At 41.5% G+C, this 20160-nt stretch overlaps 1 protein-coding gene across 1 annotated transcript in view; it reads left to right on the top strand.

Annotated features, from left to right (window-relative positions):
- The window catches only part of TGFBR3 (transforming growth factor beta receptor 3), a 219106-nt gene that overhangs the window by 137740 nt on the left and 61206 nt on the right, over window positions 1-20160 (top strand). Inside the window, exon 5 of the mRNA XM_052000008.1 lies at window positions 19534-19717. Coding sequence (XP_051855968.1) covers window positions 19534-19717 — 184 coding nt within the window. The remainder of the gene's footprint in view (window positions 1-19533; window positions 19718-20160) is intronic.

Here is a 20160-nt window from a genome sequence, read left to right on the forward strand (position 1 = left end):
GCTGCATAGAAAAATCCGATCAGAAAGGAAAAAATGAGAAAGAAAACAAAATGCAAGCAAACAACAACAAAAAGAGTGAAAATGCTATGTTGTGATCCCCACTCAGTTCTCACAGTCATCCCTCTGGGTGTAGATGGCTCTCTTTATCATGGGAATTCTTTCCAAGGTACAAGTTAGTCTGGACATCCCCCTCCAGAAAGCTTTCCTTTATCATTGCAGCATCTAGATGATTAGACCACGAGTCAGGAAGCTCCGAGTTAGAATTCTGCCTTAGATTCTTTTAGCTGTGTGATCTTAGGCAAGCTTTTCATCTTCTCAAGGTCTCTGAAGTGATTTTCACCCCAAATCTTTGATTCTATAATGAGGAGTAAAGTCAATATCTATTCTTATCTCTGGGTTCTCGTACAAGGGGATGTTCAAAGGGATGTCAACTTGTCATAGATCATGAAGGAGAGAAGATGAGCATTTCTATTGGATCTGTGGTGAATATAGAAATTAATATCGATAAGCCCTTTTATTTAAAGTTATGCTTAATCAAGAGATCATTGCTAGAAGGACCCTTAGAGAGATGTCCGTTAGTCTACCATTTTACAAATGAGCAAACTGAGGCTACTACAGAGATTTAGTGTCTGATCCAATGTCACCTGATTTCTCTAAATCAGTTTCAATGAAAACTACAGCAGTAAGTGATGTTTGTTATATTTTTCCATTGATTATTTAATATTAATCTATAATCTGTAAGATTTACTGAGATGCTGCAAGCTCTCCCTTTGACCAAATCTCAGTTACTTTAGAAGGATTTGGACCATGCTCCTGTCATCATGGGATATGATCCCAAACAGCAATTTTCAAACCCACTTCTTTGGAAGTTTTTAGAGGACAATAATGTTATTATAGTTACGATCACATTCAGCATATCAAGGATCTGCCATTTTGGGGAGACTCCCATCATTGTTCACTGATGTGATGTTCCCCCTTTATTCCCCCCATAATTGAATAAATTTTCTTTAAGAGTCATTCTGGCCAAAAAATTCTTTACCCTTTTCCCACCTGGTGTTGACTTCTCTCAATCTACCTAGATTAATCCTCGGACCATAGACACATAGTCATTGGACCTTGCAAGACTTAGAAGTGACAATCCAAGGGTAAATCATCAATTTAGATCTGGAAGGAACCTTAGTCCAACTCTTCATTTTATAGATGAGGAAACTGAGGCCCAGAGAGGTTCATTAAACTGACCACAACCACACAGGTGTCACAGACAGAGCTAGCATTTGAACCTATGTCTTCTCTCTCCAATTATAATCTTATTCTATAGAACCACCATAAAGGAGCCATTGTGAACAGAATGGAGCTTTCAATTCTAACACTGTTTTCAGACTCCCTTAAGGAAACTTAAGGTTAACTCTTTCCTTCCATTTCGTTTTCTATGGGAGATATTGGAAAATGTTTCCCTTTCTGGGTCTCAGATTTGCAGATAGTGAATAAGACTTCTCCAACTAGAGCCTCGTCGTCTCTCCTTCCAATATCTTCCCTCTCATCTTTCAGAAATCAGGATCAATATTGAAATGACAACAAATGCTTTTTTGTGACGGTGAGACTCCAGGATTTCTGCCATGTCTAGAACCAGGGCCATGCTCCTCAGAGTGCTGGTCTTCCCTTTGATGAGCACATCGTTCAGTGTAACTTTGGGCAGTCTCATTGATTCTTCCGTAAGAACATAAGACAGAGGGGCTTAGGTCAGAAAGCCTCTGAGGTCCTCTCAGCTCCTGATATGTGATCTATAGCCCTACTCAGTGCAGAGAAAAAGAAGACAAGAAAGTTGGTTATTTGTCTTTGCCATTCCCTTCCCCACCCCCTCAAAACCCTGAGATGTCTTGCTGAGTTGTGGATGGAGGAGAGAATTTTTGTCCATCCCACCAGACAGGAATTTCCTCTGTGGCAAACTCAACAAGTGACTGTCCATCCTCTTCCAAGAGACTTTCAAAAAAGAGAAACTGCCTCCTCTTCCTCCTCCTCCTCCTCTCTCTCTTCCTCCATCCCCTTCTTCTTTTCCTCTTCCTTGTCCTCCTCCTTCTCTTCCTCCTCCTCTTCTTCTTCCTCTTCTTCCTCCTCTCTTTCACTCTTCTTCCTCCTCCTCCCTCTCTTCCTCTGTCCCCTTCTTTTCCTCCTCCTCTTCCTCCTCTCTTCCTCTTCCCCTTCTTCCTCCTCCTCTTCTCCTCCTCCTCCATATTCTTCTTCTTCTTCTCCTCCTCCTCCTCCCTCTCTTCCTCTGTCCCCTTCTTCTTTTCCTCCTCCTCTTCCTCCTCTCTTCCTCTTCCCCTTCTTCCTCCTCTCTTCCACTCTTCTTCCTCTTCCTCCTCTTCTCCTCCTCCTCCTCCCTCTCTTCCTCTGTCCCTTTCTTCTTTTCCTCTTCCTTGTCCTTCTCTTCTTCCTCCTCTCACTCTTCTTCCTCCTCCTCCTTCTCCTCCTCTTCTCCTTCTCCCCTCCTCCTCCTCCTCCTTTTCTTTCTCCTGTCTCTCCTCTCTCTTCTTGTTTCTCCTGCTCTTTTTCCTCTTTCTATTTCTCTCTCTCTCTCTCTCTCTCTCTCTCTCTCTCTCTCTCTCTCTCTCTCTCTCTCTCTCACACACACACACACACACACACACACACACACACCCCATTACAGTATTTCTCTGCCGCTAAATCTTGGAAATGCTTTTCGCTTTTCCAAAATAAGGGGAAGAAGGAGTATGTAGGGCAGAGAGAAGTGGAGTTTTGTTCCTTTCGGCCATGTGCTATTCATTTATCCCGTTATGCTGGTTACCTAGGAAGCAGTAGCTGCCTGAAGATTGATGGTAGGAGTTTGGGGCAGAATTTCCTGTGGTGAACTTTTTGTATATGAAACACGCTCACACACACACACACACACACACATACACACACACCACACAAAATAAAGAGACAGGAGACAACTTGGAGCACCTTATATATTGGAGAGTTGAGGACTTCTTCACCTGAGGCACTCAGGGACCAAGCCCCCACCCTTTTTTAAAGATCTAAGTGGGGTCGTTCTGAAAAGACCAAGTCCAGAAATCCGTTGGCCGGGTATGTGAGGACGGTTGGCTGCTGAGGTCTTAGCTCTGAGATTCCGGCTTCTGACCGGGGCTGGAAGCCGCAGGATGCAGCTTGGCTCGATCCCCATGATGTTTGGGATCACTGTCAGAGCTCTGAGTTAGACGGGCTCTTTCCTCGTTGGCAGAGCTAGTTAGGAGGTGGGAGGAGGGTGCCTAAGAAAGCCAATATCAGGCTCACCTTACACGTTCCACGCCGAGTGGTACAGCCGGCCCTTGGATGGTTTTTGAGGTTGGCTAAGGCCTTTATAAAAGTGTATTTGTTCCTTCCCAGAATCCTGTGAGGTAGGTGCTACTTTACCCCCATTTTAAAGACTTGGAAACTGAGGCTTATAAAGATTAAGTGACTTCTTAGGTAGTAAATTTTGAACCCAGGGCTTTTGACGTCAGTGCGGAACATGCTTATCAAAGCTGTTAGAACATAGAATTATAGGATCAAAAATTTAGAGGTAGAAGAAGACTTTACAGACCACTGAACCCCAACTCCCCATCCATGAAAATTGAGTCTCAGAGAGTTTAAGGGGCTTGTCCGGAGTCACATTGCTAGTAAATTTCTGAGATGGAACTTGCACTCAAATTTTCTTAATTCAGAATTCAATGTCCTGCACCATGCTGAGTCTAATAGAAAAATTTGGATTCTCTTGCAAGGGATATCACCCCCTTGTGAATGGTTAGATTTAGCCTCCCTGGTCATAACAAACCATTCTAGCAAAGAACCAAAAAAACAAAGCAAAGCAAAACCCAGTCCTTTTGAGTGCAGGGCAGACCCAGGTAGCCGGCTGAAGAGATGGTGGACTAAGACTGGAATCCCAACATTTGTGAAAAGAGGGCACTTAAAACCTATTAGCAAATTTATGACAGGAGTTTTTGATGTTATCTTTTTATTTAATAGACTTTTCTTTCTTATATTTATTTTTAAAACATCTCTCATTGTTTTAGGCTGCAAGGGCACACTCACGATGAATAGGTTTTCCAACATTGGCTTCCCACTAGCATTTTGTGTTTGGAAAGGAGCTCAGATGGTTTTGAGCATAATTGGATCCTTGGACCAGCAAGAAGTTATGATGAAGCCATTAATGATAATTCTGATTTTGGAGCACGTCTCTAGATTAGTAGAGTTCAATTAATTGATTTGTGACTGGGTTGAGAACTGATCATTTCACTTTTTAGAACTGGGATTTCATCAGTGATCCATGTGTGGAACTCCTGATATGGAAACCCTCTCCATTGATATAGGTGGGCAACTTAAAAGTTTTAGAAAGTGGCTTGGGTCCCTGAGAAGTTAGTGACTTATTTGGGGACACAGAGATGAACATGGATCTTCCTCCTTCCGAGGCTGACCTTGTCTTCTATCGCTCTACATCATGGCTTCTGCAAAGATAAAAAAAAAAAAGATGAAGCCAAAGGTTAAGTAGGTAAAAGTGTCAATTGGTGAGGAGGAACAACTTCTGGCTGTCACTTTTGGATTCCTGCCTTTGTATTTCCTTTTCCAGCAATTAATCATGGAGGCCTGTGAAAGTAATTTATTTCCCTTTGGATTCCTCAGTTTTTTTTTTTTTTTTTCATTAAGTAGATTGGATGAGGAAGCAGTAGATCTGCGGGTCTGGCTCTAACTGTGTCATGAACTATAGTATTAGGGGAGGTAAAAATCTCAAATGCTTCATTGTCCTCATCTGTAAAGGGATCAGATTGAACTAATTAGCCATCCAGAACCCTTTTTGTGCAATGGACTTCTTCAGCAGGCTGCTGAAGCCTACGGTTGTCTTCTCAAAATCAGGTTTTTAAAAGTCTAAAATAAAATACAGAAGATTATTAAAGGAACCAAATATGTTGAAATTCAGTTAGTATGGTAATTTAAAAATGTTTCTGGTTAAAACAAAGTTCAGAAGTCCTGGATGAATCAGTTAGTAGATAAAACTAATTTTCGTGATGCTATGATATTATAAACCATTAAGATTAATGGAAGAGGAAACTGGCAATAATTATGGTAAGGTACTAGAGACCCAGTTCAGCAAAGCTCAAAGAAATATTGAGTTAATACAGTACGAATAAAAAAGTGAAACCAAATTCTGTTCTCTTGGTTTTGTATTAGAAACAAACCAAAATCTTACCCTAATGAGGTTAGACAATATGACCTCAAAAGTCCTTTCCAACTCGGAGATTCTATGGAAAAGCAAAATTAATACCAGGAATGAGCCTGGCAATTAAAAACTATTTAGGCATTTCTAAGAAAGGGAATGGGATGGGTGAAAAGGTTGAAGAGATAGGGATGTCAAAATCTGGCTTATTACTTTGGCTTTTTTTAAAAATATGGTCCAAACATTTTTGGGTCTCTGCCATGAAACCACAGGCAGTTCTATGGGCTGCACTGGAGCTTGGATTCATGACAAGACCAACTGTAAAGCAAGTGCTATTTGTTTTCCTGTGCCTTGGATTTAACGGGAAATCAGAAGGCTAAATTCGAAATCAGTTGTTAAATGGCCCCAGATGTGTACCAAGGGCTTTGCAAGGATGAGTATGAGAGGTGGTGGGGGTAAGAAAAGCCAGCACCAGCAGTGGGTAAAGAGTAAATGTGTGCATCATCCAAGGAACAGGCCACTGAGGGTTTGGTTTCAAAAACTATACTAAGAATAACTTCCTAGGCCATTGGTGAGTTTTATCAAGGCAGAATTTTGGGGGAGGTCGGTTGGGTTAGGGAAAAGGAAAGGAACTCTTTCTGTGGGTACCTCTGTTATTTCTCAATTAGAAGCCTGGAAACGATTCTTTCTTTTGGATTTCTTCTTCCCCTTTGGCAATCGTTTTCCCCACTGGATGCAGAAATAATTTAAAATGAATATACCTGTTTTTATTTAAAACATGCAGTCAAGGGCTGCATAGTGATTTATATTTAGGTCAATGGGTTTTGTACCCCAACAACATTATCATAAAATCATAGATCTAGCGATAGCTGTCTATTCTAACTTTCCATTTTATAGATGAGGAAACTGAGACCTAATGGGGTTAAGGAATAATCCCAGGATTATATAATATCATAAAATAAACTATGTAGACTTGGAAGCCATCTTTGTAAAGCACTTTATAAACCTTAAAGTGCTTTTCGTAACTACAGGCTATTTTAAATTATTACCCATTCCAACTCTCTTACTTTCTAGATGAATTGGAGGCAAGAGAGGTTAAGTCAATTGCTCTGCATGCCACAGAATCAAAGAATCATAGACTTAGAATAGTGCCTCACATAAAACAGGTACTTAATAAATGTTGATGGATTGATTAAGGAAGAAGAAACATCAGAGATCAGCTAGTTCAACCCCATCACTACTGACCTTTTTATAGATCATGATGAGTCTTGATTCTCCTAATAACCCTGTAAAGTAAGGGCTAGTGTTATTAATACTTGCTTTTACATTGCTTTTACTTCCCAAACTATCTCTCCTTCTATTCCCAAGAGATGTCTCTTATAATGAATCTCTTATTTAAAAAAAGAAAGAGAGCAGTTCATCAAAACTAATGAATTTATCAATCAACTTATCCATTATATTATCGTTCCCACCCATGTACCTGGTCCCTGCAAAGCAGGCAGGGGAGTACGATCTTTTACCTCTTTCAGTCCAGGTTTGATCATCATAATTACACAGCATTCAGCTGTACTTTTTTGGTTCTTTTCATTTCATTTTCATTTAATTTTGTTCATTCACTTATTTTCTTCTTGTAAATTCATTTCTGTTCATTTCATTCATGTTTGTTCATTTCATTTGTTTTGTTCATTTAGTATTTGTTCATGCTTATTTGAACACTTCATTGTTCTGTTCATTTTTATTTTGTTCATTTCTGGGTCTATAGTTTTCCTGTTTTTTCTGACTTCCCTTTGCATCAGTTCATATGAGTTCTTTAACTTTTAATCCAGCACACTTTCTACCATTGAAGAGTCACTGTCAACTACTGACTGAAAAAAACAAAAAGATCATCCAGTGACTAGCTGTGTTGATCTTCAGGTGCTTATATTACAAGCTTTCCCAGCTGGAAGGGATGGTCTAGACAGACTCTGTTCTGTTGATATGCTCTTCAACAACCTTTCATACCATTGCAAGCCACTTCTGTCAGTCATTATTTTAATGTCCCATCTGGAATGATCACTTTTATCTTCCTTCTGTCCCATCTCTTCCATGTTAACTTTCCGTTACCATCACCAGAAGGACTATTAGACCCTGTTAGAACATGGAATTTGTGGAGAATTATAATTATTCTTTACACACACACACACACACACACACACACACACACACACACACACACCTAAGCATATGGAGCCCCAGTCTTGTTTCCTACTTATATCAGGAGACAGTGCCCATAAAAAACCAAGGTATCTCCATACTCCGATTTGAGTTTTGGCAGATCAGTATTTTTACTATGTAAGTTTTCTTTGGAAAACAAACTTAATGACTGAGCATTTTGGGATTGGTCGTTTTTCTGTGTCTCCAATGGGTTGATGACTCAGTGTCCCTTGTGGGATGAGTACCATACATTGTTATTATAAAGGACACTTATCTGTTGGTTTTGGTGGCTTGTTCTTAAGAGTCTTAATGCCTAGGGACAAAATCTTTGGATGAGTCAGGATCCATCACAGATCATATTTGACAAGAGGGAATCACTGATTCTTTTGTATTGAAAGAATTCTAACAGAAATGAGTGTGTCATTTAATCACTGGAGTGAGTTTCCTTATCAGCTGCTTTTATCCTTTTGCTTGGAAAGAGCTCAAATTATGGCCCAACAGTTTACAGGTCACCACCTCCTATTTGTCTAGAGCACTGAGTTTAAGTGACCAGAGTGACAAAATCAATATATGTTGGGGAGAGATTTAAATTGAAGTCATCTAGGCTTTGAGGCTGATCCTCTGTCCTCTCTGAAAAGCTGCCTTTTATATAAGTATTTACTAAATAAAGACAAAGTAAATATAAAATAATTCATTTAAGCCAATGAAATTTAAAATGTATGTTTCATATATAGGACTGCTTGCCATCTTGGGGGGGGGGGGAATGGAGGGAGGGAGGGGAAAAAACGAAACATAAGCGAGTGCAAGGGATAATGTTGTAAAAAATTACCCTGGCATGGATTCTGTCAATACAAAGTTATTATTAAATAAAATAAAATTTTAAAAAAGCCAAAAAAAAAAGTATGTTTCATGGGGTACACTTATGAAAGATGTGATTTCCTGCTATCTGGGTTCATTGGCATCTTTTGGGACCTTATTATGTACAAATCCAGAATTTAAGGTATTTGTCTCAAAAGTGGCTTGTTAGCAAAGGTTCTGTTCCCCATAGGAAATGTGGGAAAGTTAATAGAGATGCTGCAGGAAGAGGAGTCTTTTTGATCCCAGATCCGGTACTCTATCCACTAAACTACACCATCTGAGCTTCCTTGCCCACCAACCACTTCTTCCACTCAACCAGTCTACCAGCCAGCTTTTATGTTAGTTTTATTCATAACTTATTATCAACATAAAGATGTCCTTTCTTTATTCTTTGTTCTCAAAGAGGACCATGACATGCAAGTGAATTGGGTTGGAGTGAAGGAGGGTTGGGCAAAATCACCAGTGACATGTTCTCCCGGGTCTGGGTCTTGTGGCCAGATATAGATCAGGATGACTAGAGATGCTGTGCTATGTGCTTTATGAAAACTTCCTCATTTGATTCTCATGATAACCACAACCACCTTGGGAAGCAGGTCCTACTTATCCCCATTTTGCTGTTGAATAAATTGAAACAGAGAAAAATTAAGTGATGTGCCAGAATCAATTAGCTAGTAAGTGCTGAAAATGGTCCTTTTTACCCCATTCCATAGTAAATGCACTATGGCATGACCTCATTGCCCTAGTTAGATACAAGAGATCATGGACCAATCTTATCCTCTCATTTCAGTCTCCTTATCTGTGGATCTGATCATCGAACATTTACTAAGTGGGAAAATGATCCCTTTAAGTTTGCTCAGTTTCATTTTCCTCATTTGTAAAATAACAGATTTGATTCAGTGGTCTCCGAGATCTCCTCCAGCTTTGTATTTTTGATCCTAGAGAAGATAAGCCAAATTTACGAGTGTGGTGGGATGACTTCATAAAAGATTCGATTCTTACATCCTTATATCCTCCCTACAAAATCAATTATTCTTCATTGGTTTGCCAAACTTGGGAACTTAATTCCTTTTTCAGATGGATTGGTGAGATAGAGGGCTTTTTTCTCCCTCCCTTCTTCTCCCTCATCATCCTCCATCTCCATTTCCACCCTCTTTCCTAACATTTTTATGGGAGATTAGAGCAATGCATTCACTTGTGCTGGTCCCATTTCAGGTCCCACCATGTTTATTTTCCGAGGGCAGCATCTCAACACTCTCCCTTGGCTTGTATAAGCATGTAGGGTGATGTAACCTTTCCAGGGAACCCCAATTCTTGAGCCTTATCATGTCCATCATGTTGAAAACCCATTTTCAACATAGGAGTAAGTTACCGAGGTTTTGTGGAAAGCAAGGAAGCTCTTGACTGTTTTAGAGAAAGAAGGCCTGAGGACCTCTATGGTAAAGAGAATTTTAGTTGGAGGAAATGTTTGCAGGTCTCTTAAATGCGCGGACCAATGAAATTTTTTTTGGGGGGGTGTTCATATTTTTTCTCAATAGTACTTTATTTTTCCAAATACCTGTAAAGACAGTTTTCAATACTGATTTCTGTAAGATTTTTGAGTTCCAAAATTTTTCTCCCTCCCCCTCTCCTCTCTCCCAGACAGCAAGCAATCTGATACAGATTAGACCTGTTTCCATATTTGATAAACCAGTGAATGTTAACGAGATCATAGAACTACAATTAGAAGGATATTTTCCTTCCTTCCTCCTTCCTTCCTTTCCTCCTTCCTTCCTCCCTCCCTCCTTTTCTCTTTCCTTCCTTCCTTCCTTCCTTCCTCCTTCCTCTTTTTCTCCTCCCTCCTTCCCTCCCTCCTCCTTCCTCCCTCCCTCCTTTCCTCCTCCCTCCCTGCCTCCCTCGCTCCCTCTTTAGAAAGGAGACTCCTCAGAAATGGAGCGGCGCAGAACCACTTTCCCGTGAGCCGCCCCAGAGGGAGTTTGTGGACGCGGAAGTTTCTTTAAGGAAGCCGGCCTCAGTGCACGGCTCTCTTTCCTTTGGTTCTCGGGCCTGACTCTCGGGGGCCGGCAATGGCAGCGGGGCTCGGACGCGGCGGGAGCGAGGCCGCGGAGCCGCCTGAGGGCCAGAGGCCTCGCTGCGGACGGAGCTGAAGCGGCAGCCCCCCCGCGGGGCTCAGGCTCCCCGCGGGTCCTCGCTCTCTCCCTTTCTTGCTTTTTTTGGCCGGGTCCTTTCCTCGCCCCACACAAAGCACTCAGGGCGCCGTCCGCTTGTTCCAGCCAGGGGCTGCGGGGGCTCGGGGCGCCGGCCGCGCGCCCCTCCCCGCCACATTTGGAGCAAGAGCCCCCCGAGGCTTCCTCGGGAGCCTTAGTTTCCCGGAACTGACTTGGAAAACTCAGCACAGAAAGCCTTTTTTTTTTTTTTTTTTTTTTAACAGGCCTGAGGGCTCCCCTTTTGTGTGAATTCTTTACCGTGTTTTTCCTCTTTTCGATGCACCGTTTGAACTGTAGGGCAGGACGGGGAGCGCGTGAGGCAGGGCTCGGGAGGGGAGGGAGAGGGAGAGAAGGGGCGGGGGGCGGGGGGAGGGGGTTGCGGACCAGAGGGATGGTCCCAGTCACGTGAGATTCTCCCGCACTCACGGCGCTGGGCAAAGCCGGCCGGGCAAGGTAGAGCGCCCTCCCAAGAAGCTCCAACCTGAGCCTCTGGCAAAACCCCAAATGATAAATCAGCCTCCAGAGGGGCCCTGGCGGGATTCCAAGGGGGTGTGTGTGTGTGTGTGTGTGTGTGTGTGTGTGTGTGTGTGTGTGTAAATGTAAGGGGGGAGAGAGGGAGAGAAGGAGGGAAAGAGAGAGAGGAAGGGTGGGAGGGGAAAGAAGAGAGAGAGAAGGGGGAGGGAGGGGAAAGAAGAGAGAGAAAAGGGGAGGGAGGGGAGGGAGAGAAGGAGGGAAAGAGAGAGAGAGAAGGGGGAGGGAGGGGAAAGAAGAGAGAGAAGGGGGAGGGAGGGGAGGGAGAAAGAGGAAACAGATGGAGAGAAATGAAGAGAGATGGAGAGAGACAGAGAAACAGATACGGAGAGGAGACAGACAGGTATTGGAAGGAGAGATGACAATGCATAGAGATTATTGGTCAAAAAATAATCTGTAATAATCCTAAAAAATTGCACCCTCCCCACTTTTGGAAGGTAACAGCCATACCCATCCACCTAAACTCACCGCAGTGTTGGAGGCGTTCAGAGAGCCAGCTTTAAGTTTAGAAGGATCTGCCCCAGAAGTTGAGGGTTAATTTCTGAAGGCAGGTGTGGAAACAAAAGCGCTGGTTGCCTCTTTGGTGGCTTTTTTTTTTTTTTTTCATTCTCTTTTGGAAGAGTTAGCTGGATCCACTCCATGAAAAATAACAAACTTGGCTCTCCTTCCTGAACCTCAAGTTCTTGTAATAAAACTCCCTATCCTGGCAGATAGAGTAATGTTCTGCTCTTAAAAAAATATTTAGTAGTAGCCTAACCAGTGTTTTAAAGCCCCACTTTGTACATAGTTACAGTGACAGGAAGCATAGAGTAGAGGGGGCACCCCTGAAGCATCCCCCAAACCAGCTGCTGGATTGGTTGCCCATGGGATGAAGGATCCCACTAGCTTCGGTGCAATCTCTTGCTAAGAAGGAGGAACACTTGGCTTTTTCAGTTAGTTATTCCCACTGGAAGACATTAGTCATATCACAGAATGTCAGGGTATGAAGTTTTAATTAGGGAGGAAGAAAACGATGGGTTTTGGAGAAAAGGAAGGAAAGTGAGTCTTGAAACATGTTTAGTTATTGATGTTTTTAGGCAGAGATACTAGATGAGAAATTGTGTTGAGAAGACACTCATGGATGAGTAAGTTTGATCTTAGAGCCAAGATCTAAGCTCTATAGGGATATAGTCCTCCCTCCTTTCACTGAAGAGGTGAGAGGCTACGGATGAGCAATGTATACGTCCTGAATCAGCCATAAGAACATGAATGGCTCTTAATGCATGGCTCACTGGATGGTGGGGAAAGAAGGGAAATCTATTTTTAGAAATGAAGGTGTTATAAAAACAAAAGGCATTCCTTAAACATTAAAAGGAAAGGAGTCATGTTAAGTTTAAAGTATGACTAAAAGATCATTTCTTAGTGGAGGGAATGAGAGATTTTAGTTCTTGGAAGAAGGAAGTTGTGAAGTTTCTTACCCTAAAAGTCTTCAGATACAGAACCCATTTTCATTTATAAATGAATGATAAACATCCTTCCCTTCTCCCTTATTTCTCCTCCTTGCTTCCCCCAAAATGAGGTTTTATATGTTGAATAAATAATCTCTTAGAATCAAAGATAATAGAATCATAGAGTCAAGGGAACCCTGGAGATTAGACAGCATAGCCTCACTTTTCCTGATGAAAACTGTGCAAAATCACATGGGTAGGAAGCATGAGACCCAAGGATCCAAATCTTCTGACCGCAGGTTCATGAGATTATCTATAAAGTCCCTCGCTCTTCTAAAGCCATAATTCAGCAATTCTAATTCATGTAACTATGAACCTTTTTCTTTTTTTAAAAATTTTAATAGTATTTTATTTTTCCAAATACATGCAAATATAGGTTTCAATATTCACCTTGGCAAAATCTTGTGTTATAAGTGTTTCTTTCTTTTTTTTTAACTTTTTATTGACAGAAGCCATGCCAGGGTAATTTTTTATAACATTATCCCTTGCACTCACTTCTGTTCTGATTTTTCCCCTCCCTCCCGCCACCCCCTCCCCCAGATGGCAAGCAGTCCTTTACATGTTAAATAGTATGAACCTTTTTCTTAACTGATTTACGTTTAGGGAATCAGCTTTAAAACTGAATTCCTTATGAGTGGGCAAACTCGATCATTTTTCCATTTGCCACTTTGGAGAGAATCTAGAATCAACTCAATTTATGTGAGAACACAATATAACAAATAACAGCGTCTATTATTGAACTGCGAGAATTATAAAAAGCAGCATCATAGAGCAAAGTCTTTGGTCTCCATCACATCAGGTTGACCACAATATGTCATGGTTAGTGCTTAATAAGTGCTCGATGATTGAGTGATTCAAGTCTTTAAAAAGGGAAAGAAACCATGGACAGTACTGAGAGGAATAAGTAAGGTGATACTCCCCCATTGTCTTTTTCCTCTGGTCAGACCCTATATGAAGTATTGTGTTTGGTTGTGACCGCCAGGCTTTGAATATTGACAAGTTGGAGGATGTCCCATGGAGAGAGACCGAGATGGGCCAGGTCCTGGAAACCATGTAATATGAGCAACAATTGAGGGAATAGTGCTGTTTAATCTGGAAAGGAGGGATCCTAGAGGCACGTTGTGGTATATTCAAATATTTGAAGGGTACTTTTGTGGAAAACTTATTCTGTGTTGCTAGAGAGTAGATAAAGGATTAATGGTCAAAAGTTACCAAGGGAACAAGTTTGGGTCAATAAAGTCAGTGCTTAATATATGGGGATTGAATGAATGGATGGATAGATGAATGAATGAACAAATGTTTTATAATGCTTCTGGAGAAGCAGACCTGCTTCATTTTTGCCTTTCTCTCCCCAGCGATGTGCTAGATTTATTTTATTAACAAATATGCTTGTTGATTGAATAAATGAGTAAGGAGAAACTTTCTAATAGAACTGGCCAACATAGAACCTTATCTCTGGTTTCTCTACTACCCAGAATTTATAGTCTTCTTTTTAGTGATCTTTCCATTTAGATTGTTGCAGCATGATCTTAAGGGAGCTAGAAGTGGCAGATCTGGAGTCAGGAAAACCTTCCTGACCCTGAGCAAGTCACTTCACCCTGGGTGCCTCAGTTTTCCCATCTGTAAAAATGGGGTGAAGGAAAGGCCAACCCCTCCAGTATCTCTGCCAAGAAAACCCCAAATGAGATCACGAAGAGTCGACATGACTGAAGGGATCAAATAACAGTAACAGTCATGATCTAGATTCTCCTTATTTCCCTCTCTTCAGTTCATACAAATCTAAGTTTCTCTGAATTACTCTTATTTTCCATTTCTTACTAATCAGTATTATTTGGTTACATTTATCTGCCATAATCCCCCCCCCCCAGATATCTGATGGACCCTCACCTTGTGTTTTTAGGTTCTTTGCTTCCAGGAATTGGGTTGTCATGAATATTTTGGTATCTATTGCATAAGATGAGTTCGTTGATTGGTTGACTAATTGTATTTCATTGCCTCAAACAATTCCAGCTACATGTTGCTGTTTCATCATTTGAATTGTGTCTAACCCCATTTTGGTTTTTTGTTTATTTGTTTGTTTGTTTGGCTTTTGGCAAAAATATTGGAGTGGTTGGCTTTTTCCTTTCCAGCTTATTTTACAGATGAGGAACTGAGACACACAGAGTTAAGTGATTTGTCCAGGGTCACACAGCTAATAAGTGGATTTGATCTCAGGAAGATGAATCTTCATGATTCCAGGTCTGGAACTCTGGGTGTCACTTAGCTGTTCCTCCCACAGAGTTGGTACTTTAAAATGCATGGTAAATAGAAATGGATTGAATTAAGCAAGGACAAGAGATGACAAGGATCTAAAGGAAAATAAAATGTAAACCTAACAAAGAAATTTTCCATTAATCTGAAGAAAAGGATGCTTTATTCCCTTTGTCTCTTCTGGAGCAGGGCTTCTTCACTTTCTTCCACTGCCCATTTTGTCCGAGAAATTTTTACATGATCCTGGGTATATAAAATAGTTATACAAATCAGACATCTATTGATAATAAATCATAATTTTGCAATCCCCAATTCAGTTACAAGAACCCAGGTGGGGTTACAAACCATAGTGTCTAGAGCAAACCTGAAGAATGGCATTTACTTGGTTTCCAAATAGACACGGGGCATTTTAATCTCTTTTTTGCCTTTTAGCCCAAGGGTGACATTGAGATCCACTTGACTTATGGATCACAGTGGAGTGAGCTGGTCTTTCAGTTCCATTCCTCAGGACTATGATGTCTCTTCCAGTGTGGCAGCTGTGCCCACTGGCACAGACTGGCATTTCATCTTGTAGAGTTGGGGGGTAGGCGAGAGCCCCCATGCTCAGTCATTGATGCTGCCATGACAAGCTGCCTTTCAGTTACTGCACGCTTCCCTGAAACTCCTCAAAGAATCAGGCACCCAGCTTTTAAATAAGCCAGAGCTGCTTGTTGCTCTAGTAGTTACATACTTAACTCCCTGTCGACATGGTTCTGTTCTTGCCTCCAAACGTGCCCTAATAGGATTTATAACATATTCCACCCTGAAGACACGGGCTCTTCGGTGCATATATTTTAAAACAAAAATGTTTTATGGTTTGCTCACAAATGAGAGCACATGAGATAGATCATCCAAAGGTTAAGCAGATGTTACCCTAAATACGGAACGTGATTTTGGCAGCTGAAGAAAGGACTTCTGGGCCCTTGTGTTTTTCTAGGTGACAGCTTTGTTAAAATGACTCCTTTCTGCAAAAGGAGACAAGCTAAGTCTCTGCCTTTGGCTGCGTGGCTTATTATTAAAGTTATTACATATATATACTTACAATATTATTATAAAGATTATTATTAAAGTGCAATGGAGGACAAAGTTATGGAGAAGCAGACGCTCAGGCCCTTGTCTGAGAGCAGGTGAGCACTAGGGCGTTTCTGGGGAGTGCAGCATGATCTAAGTAACTTTTGCCGATTTTCCCAACATCAGGAGCTTTTGGAAAGTCAGGGGTTAGCTCCCACTGGGCTGGGTTGATGGTGTAAAATCCATTATTTGCCAGAGTTTATGTGTGGTGGTGAACCCCTGGTGACCTTTCAGACCTCCAGTGTGGAAGGAACTCCTTTTTGGGATGGGGGAAAGGATGGGTATCCCCTAACAGAGACAAAATTAGTGGCATTTTACATGAAGAGAAAAAGTCTCCCCAAAGCAGCATCTCCTCCATAAGCCCTCGGATATTTGGATTGAGTGGTAGAGGCTGGAGCCTGGAGGTGGTGGTCACTGTGGAAAGTCATCTGTGGCCCCCAGGAAGGCGCTTTGTGGATGGGAGATGTTCTTGCTGATTCCTCCTCAGAGGTGTTTCCCTCCTTCATCCCCTTCCCTTCATTCTCACAGCTCCCACCCCTTTGGATCATCCTCACTTCTTGCTCCTATGGGTGCGTCATCCCCTGGTTAATATCTCCAGTGTCTCCCCTTTAGGCAACCGCCAAACGGATTCTCCTAAAGTATTTCATTCCCAAGGAAGATTGGCCCCTTCCTCCGTCCTCCTCCTTCTCTCCCCTCCTTACCTCTTGGATGAAACACAACTGCCTCCTATATATTATACAGCAGACTACAGTAATAATAGCTCCCATTTATAGTGTTATACCATATATGAATACATACTATATGTTATATAGCACTATATATTAATAATAGATTACACTTATATAGCCTTATTCTGTGTAATTATTTTATTATTAATAAAAATAATATTTTTGTCTTTGTCTCCCTAGCACCAACTTTTGGATAGTTCCCAATAACTTAGTAAATGATTGCTGAATAAATGAAAGAAATGAGAATAATAATAACCCAAATTTAAGCATATAAAAGATATATTCCCAAGTACAAAATCATTTAACTTTGGTCAGAATAGAATGGTCTAAATGTGGGACTTTTAAATTTCTTTTGTGATGTCAGCATTCATAAATCAGCCAGAAAACTTTTTTCAGCTCATTTTAATAGCCTTTTGACTTCATTATCTCTGGAAATTTCAAAGTAAACTCTGGTCATCATGAAAAAAACTATAATGGGATGGACATCTTTGGGACTTCTGACTTTGCTCCATGCTTGAGACAGAGCCTCCTGAAGCTGGATCCTGAGGTGCTGAGAGGAAGTCCTACCTTTGTTAAAAATTCATCTCTTTCCCTTGGATCATGTTAGCTGGTCCTTCCTCTGTCAAAAACATTTTTGGAATTTATTTTCTTTGCTGTAGGGCAGTCAAATTTATGGGATTCTGTGTGTATCTGTCTGTTTCTCTCTTTTTTTCTTCCCCTCGGAAAGGTGTACAAATTACAACGTAATTTCCAGTTTTTAAAAAGTGCTTATAACTTGACAGTCGGATGGATGTGCACGTACATGTGTGCATTCCTGCCTGTATCTGTACGTATTCTGGTGGGGATGTATGTTTCTCCAGTGCTTTGAGTACGTGGGACTGGGAATTAGTTTTTGGATTTTGTTCTGCTTAGAGCCAGGCCTAGAAAAATTGTGCACAAGGGGATTTAGGGAAGTGATTACAGGAGTTACCATTATTAATTTGGAGCGTGTGAAGGGGTAGACATACCCAGATTACTTTGCTCTTCCATACTTTGGAAGAGGTGGGACATCTTTGGCAGAGGCTGCAACTCAGATGTGTCCTTTAGTTCACGTTGAGAGAAGGAAGTCAGTTGGTTACTCATTCAGAAAGCATTTTTTAGGCACCTACTATGTGTAAGCCATTTTGCCAGATCCTGGGGATACAAAGATATACACAAACATACATGACCTCATTTGCTCCCCTCCCCCCCCAAAAAATCCTCATAAATTAGATAGGTGCGGATATTTATCTATATTTTACACATGTGGAAACTGATTCACAGAAAAGTTAAATATGCACCTATTTATCTATGGATTGTTTTTCCTTTAGAATGTCAGATCTTTGAGACCAAAGATTGGATTTTTTTAAATTTTAAAATCTTTTTTTCTTATTATCAGGCTTTATCATAAATACTCAACACATAATAAGTCCTGAATAAATGCTTGTTGACTGACTTACTCAAGTTCGGAAGACTTTATAAATAGATGGTAGATGTAGAATTTGAAACCAGTTCTGACTTCTAATTCAAGTATCATTTCCCCCGTGCTACCTTACACTGTTTCAGAGAGACAATGATAGATTTGTATTATTTGAAAACTACTCGGGTCAATGGATGGAGTTCTGTAAAAGGGAGTGTGACATACTGAATAGTTTGTGGTTTTGCCATTAAGGAGGGCCAAGAGATATTTGAAGTAATTGTCTTTTTTATGACTTGCTAAATAAATGTTAAAACGTGTATTGCTTAAAGAGAGAATATTAACTGTAAACGTCCATCAGTTACTTGGTTCTGGCTGTTGCCACGAAAGCGCGGTAATGAAGGAGAGAATGGGGTCAGCCAGGAGGCTGCGTCTCAGAGCGTACCTGCTCTTCAGTGGATTCTCCGAGGAATCCTGGACTGGTTCTTGGATATTTACAGTTGGAAACTCATTCCTGTCCGTTTGCCCGACAGCAATTAATCTCTTAGGACTGAATAAACTCCAAAGGGACTAAGTCATAAAACAGAATTCCAGTTTGTTAATTTGAAATGGGAACCATGCTTGTGAGTGCCCCGATCCCGATTGTCTGCACAGGGCATGGCAATGGTGGTAGGGCTTCTTAAAATGCTCAATTTTATGTTAGAAAGTTGTTTTGTGAGCCCAAAAGAACAGCAAAAGAGGGAACTGGATGTTCCTCGGGAACAGTTCCATCCTCTTAGCGGTGACCTACAAAAGTTCTTTCTGCATTTTAGAGGAATTATTTTTGTCCAGATAATTCATACCATTCACCAGGCTCAGGGTCCCAGTGCTGTGGACTGGGCCTGGCAGATACTGGAACACTCTTTTTAGTCCATTATCTTCATGGCTGCCAAATTGTGGTTATACAGGCCATATTTAAAGGTCTGGCCCCATTCCTTCTTTCCATGCACTCAATATCGCCTTTCCTTTTGCCTTTTCTTTCCTCTTCCTCCTTCTCTTCCTTCCTCTCCTCATCTTTTTCCTCCTCCTCCTCTCCTTCTCTACCTCCCCTTAATTTGCCTCTTCCTTCTCCTCCTTTCCCTCTCCTTTCTCTTCCTCCTCCTTCTCTCCTTCTCCTTCCTTCTCCTTCATCTCCACGTTCCAGCCAAAGTGCCCTTTGCTCTCTCCTCCGATACAGCTTCCCTCCTCCTGCCAGGATTGCTTCTCTTGTTCCATTTCAGACTTGGTTCAGGAACCATTCCTAGGAGTAAAAAAACTTTCTAGTCTAGTCCCTTCATTTTTAGAGATTAAGAAACTGAAGCCCAAGATCCCATGGCCAGTATGTGTCAGAGGGGAATTGGAGGCCTGGGGACCTTTCATTGAATCGCACTTTCCATTACACCTTACAATATCAGCTCTGTATGGGGCAAGGACTCTCTTTATATCCCCAGGGACCAGCCGGCAATTATAAAATGGAAATGCTTAATCAATTCTTGTTGATTGATTAATTGAATTCTGCTTCCTTTAGGTGTCAGAAGGCTCTGTGGTCCAGTTTCCAGAAGGAAACTTCTCCCTTTCAGCAAGAACAGAAGAAAGGAGCTTTCCCCATGGAAATGTCCATTTGTTGCACTGGGCCCAGAAGGAATATGGAGCAGTCACTTCTTTCACCGAACTCAAGATATCGAGGAATGTTTACATCAAAGTGGGGGAAGGTAAGCCCTTGGCCCATCAGTTAAAGATGGCGGCCAGTTTGCCTTTTCTGTCCTGTCCCTCGGGTCCCTTCCAAGTCCCTTCCAAGTCCCAAATTCTGCTTCTGCTTCTTCTTGAGTCTCTGAGCTTCCCTCCCAGCATCCTCAGTTTCTAACTCTTCACCATATGCTTCGAATACAATATTTCCTCCGTGTGTGTATTTTGTATCCAGGCTCCTGTTTCCATCAGCGTCTGCAGGTCCGTTAGAGTCTCGGCCGTTGCCTCAGTCACTGACCAGTTATGTGACGTGTTTAGGGTCACAGTTAATCTAGCTCTCCCCATCGGGACTCTTCTTCCTGACTAAGACCACTCTCTTCCAATACATTTTGTTTCTCAAATTTTGGTCATTGAAGGGGAAACTCTCTGTGTATAGGATAACTATCTCTCTGGGAACAGAGGAGGAAAA

Source organism: Antechinus flavipes, chromosome 4 (assembly GCF_016432865.1).
Source record: "Antechinus flavipes isolate AdamAnt ecotype Samford, QLD, Australia chromosome 4, AdamAnt_v2, whole genome shotgun sequence".
NCBI lineage: Eukaryota > Metazoa > Chordata > Mammalia > Dasyuromorphia > Dasyuridae > Antechinus > Antechinus flavipes.